The sequence below is a fragment of the Megascapheus bottae genome, chromosome 10 (genome assembly GCF_031878675.1).
Source record: "Megascapheus bottae isolate mThoBot1 chromosome 10, mThoBot2.hap1, whole genome shotgun sequence".
In the NCBI taxonomy this organism is placed as follows: domain Eukaryota; kingdom Metazoa; phylum Chordata; class Mammalia; order Rodentia; family Geomyidae; genus Megascapheus; species Megascapheus bottae.
The window spans coordinates 30,112,703-30,124,052 of NC_143518.1; the positions used below are offsets into that span (position 1 = coordinate 30,112,703).

At 46.4% G+C, this 11,350-nt stretch overlaps 1 protein-coding gene across 1 annotated transcript in view; it reads right to left on the minus strand.

Annotated features, from left to right (window-relative positions):
- Rcsd1 (RCSD domain containing 1) overlaps positions 1-8,382 on the minus strand; it is a 53,901-nt gene extending 45,519 nt beyond the window's left edge. The window contains exon 1 of the mRNA XM_090340525.1: positions 8,195-8,382. Coding sequence (XP_090196651.1) covers positions 8,195-8,200 — 6 coding nt within the window. The 5' untranslated portion in view covers positions 8,201-8,382. The remainder of the gene's footprint in view (positions 1-8,194) is intronic.
- Between the last annotated feature and the right edge of the window lie 2,968 nt (positions 8,383-11,350).

Genomic DNA, 11,350 nt, shown 5'->3' on the forward strand with positions numbered 1-11,350 from the left:
TTTAAAATGAAGGTGGTGGGGAGGCTGAGAAATTACTGAAGTTCATTTTTGTTTTCAAAACCCTTTTATCCTAAAAATCAAATTAAAACCAACCCACTTCCTTTCTCCCGTAGAGGGTTATACCAGATTCTTCCAGAGATACCCTTGACCCTTAAACACTCCAATCTTTGAGAGTGGGCATGGTTGTACAGGCCTGCAATCCTAGCTATCTGGAAAGTGTATGCTGGTCTAACATCAACCTGGGCAAAAGCATGAGACCCTGAGCAAAACTAAATTAAAGCACAAAGGGTTAGGAGTGGGGTAGTGGCTCAAGTGACAGAACACCTGCCTAGCAAGCTCAAAGCCCTGATTTTGAAGACAGAGCAAAGCACCACCTCCCCTCCAAAAAACAAAAAGCAAACTCTAAGTTTTGATCCTTCTGGCCTTCCCCATGGCTTGGTTTAAGCTGGAGAAAGACTAAGCAGGCTGGCAAGGTCGGGGAAGACAGGAGAAAGCCAAGAAAAAGAACAGTAGACATACAATCCCACCCAATAATATGGATTCAAATGTGGCTCTTCTGATAATCACCTTCCAGATCTGGGCACACTAGCCAGAAAACAGATGTGCTAGGATTTTCATAGGGGTTTTTAAAAAGTACATTTATGCAAAACATCTGCATCTAGTAGGTATTCAGAAGTGATGACAAGCTTTGTAGGTTTCTCCCACACTCCACTGGCGTGGCTGCCAAGCAATGACTTTCCCATTATCCATCAAAACATATCTCGAAAGCATGACAAGCCCAAGACCTGAGGCCTGGGAATGGAGTTCAGAGTGCTGAGATGGGGAGGGGGTGGCGGCAGCAGGCTTGGATAAGTGACCATGTAGCTCATGTGTTTGGAATGAGCTGTTGGGGGATAGGGGCTTAGTAGGGGGGCCAAGAGGAGCCTGAAGCCTTCTGTGGCTGTGATTGGATGGAAGTTTCTGTGCCCTCTGGGGTGGGTGCTGGGGTAGTGTCATAGCAGCCACAGGCTCTGCTTCTTGTTTCTGGTGCACTTTTTTAGCTGGGTGGGGTTGATGGATGTGGTCAGTGGTTACTCCTTGGTCTACTGGATACTAGTTGGTCATCCTGGATTGCTCTAGGTAAAGAGGAAAAATGTGGGCTTTTCAGTGTACTTGGGATGTGTCACCACCATGGGGCGGCAGGTGGACGGGGATGGGACTAGGAAATCTTTCTTCTGTGCTGGATGTATTCCCTGAGGCTTCTCATCAGAGAAGGGGAAAGAGCCTTCAGGGTGGCTTTGGTGTGCTTAATCAAAGGCCTTCGTCCAGGGCCAAGAGTCTGTTTCAAACCCAGGTCCTCAGCAAGACTCTGGGTACAGGACACAGGTGAGTCTGCAGTCACTCACCCTGAGGCTGAGTGTCTGTCAACTCCTCGGAGCTGCCAGGAGGAGGAAAGGCAGCACTTGCAGAAGAATTTTCCAGTGGAGGAAGTAAGTGTTCTCTACCTCCCACCACAGAAGAAGCTGCTTTTGAACTCTGCATACTTCCCTTATCAAGATTGTATCTTTTGTTTTTAAAGTCCCATCATGTGTCTATATTTCCTTTTCCTAAATAGAAGAAAGCTCCTTTTATGGCAGGAAATGTAATTTTCTTTTCTTTGTAGCTCCCACCTAGTCATCAAATGTCTGATTGCACTTGACCTTCCAGGAATAAACCCTTTGTAGTTGCTGGGCATACCACACTGCCACGCTACCACCACGGTTTCCTTCCTGCCTTTGCCATCTGATTGGAATACATTTCTTCCTCAGTTTTCTGTAGCTGCTTAACTCGTATTCAGATCTCGACACTCTCCTCAGCGGTCATGTCTCATAGGAAGCTCTGGAAGTCCCAGGATGGGTGGTATCACCTCACTTCTGTGAGGCCAAGTTCTTGCTCTATTCTGCAATCATGTTTTAGTCTTTCTCCCCTTGTTAAACTGTGAGTTCTCTGAGAGCCAGCAAGATAGGAGACTCACTCACGTTTTGGTCCCCAGTGCTTGGTAGGCAGAAAAAGATCCATATATGTTGGCCGAGCCTCATTAAGAGGTCAGTGTATGACAGGTAACAAGATTCCAAGGCAGTGCTTTTGAATCTGTGCAAGCAGATTCATAGCAAAGGATGGGGACATCTGTGATGCAGATGCTCACGTCTTGTCTGGAAGAATGTCAGCTCCAGTATCTGAATTTCTCAGGGTCTCCATTTGAGAGCTTCCAGCTGGTTGTGAGAATGAGCTTTAGTGGCATTTCAGGGAGGGCTCACACGGAGGTAAGAGCCCCACCTGCACACATGTCCTCTCCTGGGGAGCCATGGAGAGTTGGGGTAGCAGTGACTGCTTCCCAGAGCAGGACAGGGTTGAGCCTCACAGGCTGGGCAGTCTCCACAATTCTCAGGAGATAACTATTCTGAAAGCCCCAAAGGAAAAAAGATAGAGTATTCCCTGCCCACAAAGACAAAGGCATGAGGGCATTGCTGTCTCTGGTTTGAATCTGGGAGCCACACAGGAGATGAGTGTATGGACGCCGGGCACTTGTGGATGGCAGCTAAGTCTCTGTAGTGGGCCAGCAGGATCACTGTATCATCTTTTTCAGAGATAAAAGCGTCCACATGTTGCTGCTATACAAATGAAACTTTATGAGAACCACCCCTCTGCCTGACCTCCCAAGCCAGAGGTGGAACTATTCCCAGATGAGAGAAAAAGCTGTTGGCTTTCCAAAGATCTGAAGACATACTGCATTCTTAGCCTGAGCTCTCCATGTCTGGGTTTGTCCCATTGGCAAGAGGGCAGCAGGTGGTTAGAAATGGTCTTGTTCTCTACCAAAGTATTTTTGTTCCACTGATGTGAGTAGGGATGGTCAGACTGCCTCTGCAAATCTCAGACATTATCACTGGAGGAAGGCAGCTCTGCCTTCAGATTTTTCTGGAACCTAAATGCTTTCTCCTGTGGCCCTGATAAGATTACAGGGCTGCTGAGCCGCCAGTGTTCAGATTTCCCACGGAACCACGCAAGCCTGGCTCAGGCTCTCCTTGACGAGAGGAGCTGCGCTGTAGGTCAGGCTCAGAAACCTGACTCCACCCCAGGAATGCACACTCAAACCCTCCTGTGACAGGGCTGGGGCCTTCCAGTGTCACTACCCAAAACTCTTCCTGGAATAGCAGCCTAACAAATGGAAGATGTCTGCTAAGTGGAGCCAGGGCTTCTGCCAGGGTTCTAGTGAACCCTTGGAAGCTAGAGAGGGATGTGGGGGTATCTGAGCCAAACTTCAGCTTCTAGAGGCTATTAGGTCCCTAACAATGACCCACCAGCTCCAACTAGCAGATACATGGCTCAGCGAGAGGGGAGGTCAAAACCCGGCAGGTATGGGTTCTACCAGCACCTCATAGGGACGTCTGAGGATGATCTTCTTGTAAAGCTTCTAGACTCCTCTCCTAGGATTGCTTTTTACCTCTGAGGTAAAAAGATATGAATGAAAACATAGTTTACACAAGGAATGTACCATGTCCCAGTCTATGCAAATATACCTCCTTCTTTATTCCTGTCTTACTACTGAGGCTGAAAAGAAATGATAGACCACTTTTATTTTGTTTATGTATCATTTTGGTGTTGATACTGGGTTAGAATTCAGGGCCTCTCACTCTTGCTTAGCTTTTCAACCAAGGCTGGCCTCTATCAATTGAACCGCTCCTCTACTTACGGCATTTAGCTGGTTAATTGGAGATAAAAGTTGTTTGTCTGATTTGTCTGCCTGATCTGGCTTTGAACCATGATTTCCAGAACTAGCCTTCTGAGTAGCTAGAATTACAGGCATGAGCTACTGGCACCCAGCTATAATCCCATTTTTAAGGATAATATTTTAAACACAAGATCTGGCATGTTATAAATGCCCAATAAACATTGAATAAGTGGAAGAATAACAAACAGTATCTCATGAGGATTTGGTATTGCATCAGGGAAAAGGAATCATTTATGGTCCACCCCCCCCCCAAAATTATGACTTATTTAGTGACAATGATTTAATTTTCATGGACTAAATCCTTTATTTGTTCTAAATTGAAATGTGCTTATGGGGAGATAAGTTTAGTTATTTACCATTAATTTGTTATATACTATTTAGTTGAAGAAATAAAGAATTTTGTTAGTGAAAATTAAACTTTTTCAAGAACCCTTGGGCTATCTGGTAGTACCTACAATTAATATTTAAGGAACTAAAATTATTAAACATCTCGATCTCTAGCACTCTCTCTTTTCTGCCCCCTACCACCACTACCTTCTCCTCCTCCGCCTCCTCCTCTTCCTCCTCTTCCTCCTCCTCCTCCTCCTCCTCCTCCTCCTCCTCCTCCTCCTCCTCTTCTCCTTTTTTTGTTGTTTGTCATGGGGTTTGAACTCAGAGATCAGACACCGTCCATGAGCTTTTTTGGTCAAGGCCAGTGCTCTACCACTATTGAGCTACAAGTCCACTTCCAGTTTGGGGATGGTTAACTGTAGATAAGAGTTTGACAGAATTTTCTTCCCATGCTGGCTTTGAATTGTGATCCGCAGATTTCAGCCTCCTGAGTAGTTAGGATTACAGGTGTGAGCTACCAGTGCCCAGCTCTTTATTTCTATCTTCTAGGTTTTTATCAATAATTATTGTCTTTTCTAGAAAACACATTAGTACTGCAAATCTCTGCCTGGAACAGGGTAAAAATGCAAACCCTGCTCTAAAAATGTAATCTGAAAAGATTATCTAATATTTTCCCATCTCAATAACATAATTTACACATTCAGCCCTAGATTCTCCTTAGGTTCTAGACATGTAAGAAATAACCTCTGTCCCCCAGAAGACTGGGGGTGGGGCAGGGCACTAGACTGACAGGTATGCTTCTACCTCCGCTCTCCATCTTAGTTTGAATAAATGTTCTGGGGGCACTGCAAAGTCTGAAGGCATCTGGGTAGACTTCCAGAGGTGCTGACATGAGAGAGAGAGGGAAAGGGGGGGGGGTTACTGGTTGCTGTTAATTTATCAAACAAAATGTAACTGGAAAATTTAGGATTTGCTGCGATCTCTGAAGACTAACTAGTCAGACATCTTCCTCATACAGATCTCCTGTCTCTCTGTCTCTCTCAGTACAAGAAATAGAGTTCAGGGTATCACACATGCTAAGCAAGTTCTCTTCCACTGAGCTACATCCCCAGCCTGAGAATAACTACCTCTAGGCCTCTCTGGTGATTCCATCTTTTCCAGTCTTACCCTCTCTTGAAGTCAGATTGGACTCTCCAAGGGTGTCCCTAACTTGACTGCCTTGCTTATTCCCTTAACTGCGCTTCTGGTATTTCACCTCTGTTCTGTTTCATACAACACCTCTCTGGGTGAGAATCCAGGGTCACACACTAGTAAACCTTGACTTTATGGGCTGTAGATAGTCTCTGTATGAATTAGAGAAAGGAACTCAGTGAGGCCCAGCTAAGGAGACTTCGTGTGAAGAAAAACTAATTCCTTCCTCCAGGTGGCTTGGATTTCAGCTCCCACTCACTTGCTTGGCCAGGATCTATGACATGCTGTTGTCCTGTGGCTTTATTGTCTCGCTTTCATTTTTCTTTTTGCACTGCTTTTCAGTTTTCTTGTCCAGTCAATTGGTTTACTTTACTGAGCAAAGCTGGTGTGCTCTCTCCTCTGAACCCATCCATCCCTTTTGCTTCTCCTTCTCACTACCACCCTTCTGTCAGAACTTCTATGTCTTCTGTCATCTACTCTGAACACAGACCTTGTAGTTATTGGCAGTGGGTCATTTAGCACATGCATGTGGAATCTATATATGATAGGGTGTGCTGAGTCTCACATTCTGAATTGTTTAAATGACAAGGATCCGATGATGCCTTTACCTCATGTATTCCAGAGGTATGACTGATGTTGATGATGGCATAAGAGTGACTTAAAATAATAATAATAAAGTCACTAGGTGCCAGCGACTCACATTGGAAATCCTACTTTTCCACTCAAGTGTGGAAAAGCTAGGTGAGAATGTGAGGCCCTGAGGTCAAGCATTATTACCAGCATAACAACAACAACAACAATAAGGCCAGGTATCGTGGCTCATGTCTGTAACCCTAGCTACTCAGGAGGCTGGTGAGATCTGAGGATTGAGGTTCAAAGCCAGCCTGGGCAGGAAAATCTGTGAGACTCTCATTTCCAATTAACCAGCCAAAATTGGAAGTAAAACTGTGGCTCAAGTACTAGAATGCTAGCCTTGAGCAATAAGGTTCAGTGACAGTGCCCCTAGGCCCTGAGTTCAAGCCCCAGGACCAGCACAAAATAATAATAATAATATTTAAAAAAAGAGATTTCCATAATATTTCTAGCAAGGTATATGTAGTCTAGAAAGGAAGTTTTGAGTATGTTTTGATCTGAATTTCTAATACTGGAAAGTAAGGAAATTCAGTTCATGGTTCTGTCATGTCTTAAAGGTGGGTTTTTACCTTTTAAAAGAGAGTTTTACTATGAGATTTTTTCAGGAACCCCCCCTCCCCAAATTGATGCCTGCATGTGGAGCCCCACAGTAACAAGTTTGCTTCCTGGCTGTGAGTTGTCACTTCCGCACCCCTCTTTTACCTCTTCACTTCCTTCCTACACAGGTACTAGCACTTGCAGTAGATTTTTTGTGTTTTGTTTTCCTTGCAATTTTGACCCAGAACTGTCACTCCCAGACGGCAAAGCCTGCAGCAAATGCAGGAGTCCTCATCCCTCCCATCCCCAGCACACATGGATCTGGGTACCTTTCAGTTACTACACACATATCTGCTTGTAGATGGAGAGCCTTCTCTTTTCATGCCCCCACTCCTCAAGCCACACAGGAAGTTGCTAAGCTGATAGTTTCAGGGCCTTGGCCACCCACTGTTCCTTCCTCATCTTAGGAAAGCAAAAGCTCCCTCCAGAAGGAGCCCTTCTGCTTCCTGAGAACAAAGCTAAAACTTGCATTGGGCAAGTTCTAGTAGCAACCTAAGTCTATACATTTTCTTTCCTCTTGGGTCTGGTCCATATCTCCTGAACGTCCAGCCTAGTCCTCAGGCACACTCTATTTTCCCTGAGGAAGGAACCTGCATCCATAGCAGCTTCTTTGGAGGTCTCTCCCAATAAGTAGGGTGTGGGAACCCATCTTTCTCTTCTGCCCTACAGCAGTACCCACTTCGAGCATGCTCTTGCTTTGAGCTTGCACTGTTGTTCAGTAGACTTGGGAACCCACCTGCTGAGCTTTGTGGTGTGTATCCCACCTGTTACCCTAATCTGTCCTTGCAAATTTATCTTCAGATCCCAGGGTCCTGTCCACTCCCTGCAGGTGAGCTCTGTTCCTGGCTGAGTTGAACATCCAGAAGGAGGTCTGGGCCTAACTCAGAAGAGACCTGGGCTCAGGTGTGGAGCCCAGTGAAGGAAGGAGATGGCCGTTACTGTGCGCTATGATTGCTACAGACTCCAGCCTAGAGAGAAGCCCAGTTTCCTTTTGAACACAAGTGGGAATCACCTTAAAAACTCTCTGACATTTACTCCTTCTCCTTTTCTCAAAAGCCCTGGGTCTTGCAAAGGTTGATTTAGAGTGAAATGGTGAAATATCAGGTCTCAGTTTCAAGAAGATCTTCAGAAAGGGAGAGAGAGAGAGAGAGAGAGAGAGAGAGAGAGAGAGAGAGAGAGAGAGAGAGAGAGAGAGAGAGAGAGAGAGAGAGAGGGAGAGAGACAGAGACACAGAGACAGAGAGAGAAATTGGGAGTCAGCATAGCCACTCCACCCCCAGAAGTGGTTGTCTGAACTCCATGAAGGTAGAAGAATGCAGGACCCCCTCTCAGAAGGTGTAGCAGAGCAGGGTCTCACCCTTGCACACCCGACACAACCTTGGCTAAGCATAACTTTTTTTTCCTTTTTGAAAGCATGCACGTGCACAAAACGCACCGACAACAATGCTCCTGGAGGACCTTTTCTCTCCCTTCAGGGCTTTCCCTGCCAAGCCCTCCCCCTTTCTGACCCCCAGACTCCACCAGGGACAATCCTCCTGAATTAGCCACCTGGGCTTGGAGCAGCACACACTGGCCCTTCTTGGCAGCAGCCAGGAGCCTGAGCACTCCCTTGCTGCACAAGGGCGTCTGCCTGAGTAGGGGGCTCCGCGGATCCCAGCTCACTGCCCACCCCCCTGTCACAGCCTGGGTGCCTTACCTCCATGTCCTCTAAGTTGTCCTTCAGAGGTGGGCAGGCCCGCTCTCGGGGGGCTGGAGCTCCGGATCCCCACTCTCCCCTCCACTCGGGACAGCCCGGGCCAGGTTCAGGCTGGGGTGGGCACAGGGCAGTGCGCGCGCTGGGCTGCGCTGGGCTGCACTGCAGGACAGCCCGGGCCGGGGAGCCCCTGCGCCGGAGAACGAGGAAGGGGGAGGAGGGGGAGGGAGGGACTGAGGGCCCGAGGGCGGAGGTTTCGGGAGGGGAGCCGGGGAGGGAGGCCGGATCAGGGTTTAAATTTAGACACAAATCTAAACAGATACTGTCCCTCCCCGGGCAGGGCTCAAGAGCAGAGCCACGACTCCGGCTCCACTGATCTTCCTCAACAGCCCCCTTTCTTGCAAAGTTTCTCAGGACCCTGAGTTTTGCCAGTTTCAGTTTTATCTCCTCTCCCTTCTTTTTAATGCGACTCCTTCTTCTTCTTCTTCTTCTTCTTCTTCTTCTTCTTCTTCTTCTTCTTCTTCTTCTTCTTCTTCTTCTTCTTCTTCTTCTTCTTCTTCTTCTTCTTCTTCTTCTTCTTCTTCTTCTCCCCCTTGTCCACTAAGTTACAGCTGTCCTCTAATGGGTTTCTATTTGCCTTCTTTTCCAGCTCCCTCTTTTTCGTACGTCTATCACCACCCCCCATCACCACCTTCCTCCTTCTTATCATCTCTTTCTATTATTCTCATGAATATCAATTAGGTTTTGGGGGGTTCTCCTGTGAAGAAGTAGCAGATACACCCCCTCCTCCCTTGGCTGGAGGGGCTGTGGGCTCATGCCACAGTGGGGCTGTTCAGATGGGGGATCCGATGGTGACATGCCCATTCCTCTCCATTTTCCAGGATTTCCTCATCAGGAAACCATGATCAAGCCCTCCACCATCTATCTGTGTATCTGGAGAAGGGGGGGAAAGTTTTCCCTCAGATCTGCTTTTATTGGGGCGTTGGGATTTGTGGGAAATTCAGCTCCCACGGGTGCTTGCTAAAGGGCCTCCCTGCCCATTCTTTAAATGTTCAGTTCCCACAAGGCTATGGTCAGTAACCCTCCCCTAGGGCTGTCCCAGTCCTCTGGGTAGCAGAGGCTGCAAGGCTGCCATGGGATGGATGGGAGATGGGTGAAATCTGCCGTAAGATCATTGTGAGAGTCCCTGTCTGCTGGAGCTGAGTTGGCAGCACAAAAGGAGCACTCCCGCTAACCTGCAGTGTACACGCGTGCTTGTGACTTTTCCTTTCTTCCTTTTCAAGGTGGAGGATTGAGATGGTGATGGGAAGATTGGCACAGTATTGTCTAAACCTGTCCCCTGAAGTCTTCCTCTAGTTCCCCCGCCTTTTTTTTTTAATTCAACAGGGGGGTCTCACTTTGTAACTGGCCACAAACTCCTGATCTTCCCAGTGATGGAATTACAGACATACACTGCCCTATCCAGCCAGCCCTTCCCTTCTCCCCCCAGCTGGTGCTCCTTCTGGCTCAGCATAGGATCTGCAACATAGGTCTTTCACTTCACAGACAGGAGAGCAGAAGGGCCTACCCAGAGGAAACCGTTACACCCAGCCACCAACGTGACAGGCAGCTGCTCTCCACCCCGTACAAGCTTGAAAACAGGTGCCTCACTAAGCCAACATCATGGCCTCCTCATGCTCCTGGGTCCCAAAGCAAGCTGCGCCTCCAGTGAACCAATAAGGAAAGGGAGAAAAATGGGATGGGAGGTGGGGAAGAGAGACACAGGCAGGAGCTAGGTTTCAGCAACCACAAGTAGATGTGAGGTGGGTACTTCCTTTGTTTTCCCTCCTGCCTGTGCAGAGGAGGTGGTAACTCAGCTGGGAGGCACCCTGTTTTTACTGGGTTGTTTACTGCTCCTCTACAGAAAGGGGTGACAACAGAGGGGAAGGGAATGTGTCTTTCTGAGGAGTTGATCTCATGCCTGCTCTCTGGGGTCTGGCTGGTTCCCAGGGTCCTACTTTCTTCACACTCCCCTTGAGCTTTCCCTTTCAGATACCCTGGTAGTCTGACTCAGCCACCATATAGGAGAAACCTGTATAGAACTGAGAACATGAATACACAGTTCAGGTCAAGCAGGGACTTGGGTGAAGGAGTTCATATATACAGGCTGCCTCCGGCACACAGTAGACTTTCAACAAATAGTTGATGAATGAATATACGGAAGAATGACTGAACAAATAAGTGAAGCAAATTGGGAAATCTTTCCTTTTAAAATCAAAGGCAAAAACTTTCAATGATGGAGAGACAGTCTCCAATGGAGAGGGGTTCCAGGGGGAGCAGAGATCATTGAAGACTGTGATAAATTCAGTAGTGAACGATTTAGATTGCAAGCAGTACTGCAAGAGACTTCAGTCAGTCATCTAAGCAGTCCATTGTGCTGCTGCCTCATTATATATCTGATTATCTATTTTAATTATTGTCTTAAAATAATGTTAAAGTGTCTTCACATTAGATATATGTATATATATATTCCTTAAACAGGTGTATGAGAGGTTTCAATTCAACATGTCAGTTTATGAGTACCATGCATCTCGAGCAATGTCATCCCTTCTATTGTTCTGACTCCCCATCTGACTCTCCCCTACCCCTACCCTCAAGTTCCATTTTCATATATATATATAATATTAGGACTACACAACAGGGAGGCTATCAGTAGAGGGATTATAGAAACATGTATGAAAATGGAACAATGAAATGCATTAAAAGGGGGGATAAGAAACAATAATAAATAGTGTGAATTTGATCTAAAGTGTATTCTATGCATGTATGGATTATAACAATGAAAGTCCTCTTTAAAATTAGTGTATTCTAATTTAAAAAATAGAAATGCTTGGAACCCCTTTACCATAAAACAAAAATGCTGATTAGATGTAAAATTGACACAGAAGTCATTTTACAGGTTTTCTTCTAGAAATATTGGAATATTATACACATCAAAATAACTTATGGCAATGAATTACAGCTCTGAAGAAAACATGAAAGAAAGGAAACATGCTCATGGGTATACAATGACATAAATAAATAAATTAATAAGCAGAAGAGTAGGTAGTGAAAGAGGAAACTATTTTTTTTTTTGCCAGTCCTGGGCTTGAGCTCAGGGCCTGAGCACTGTCTTTGGAC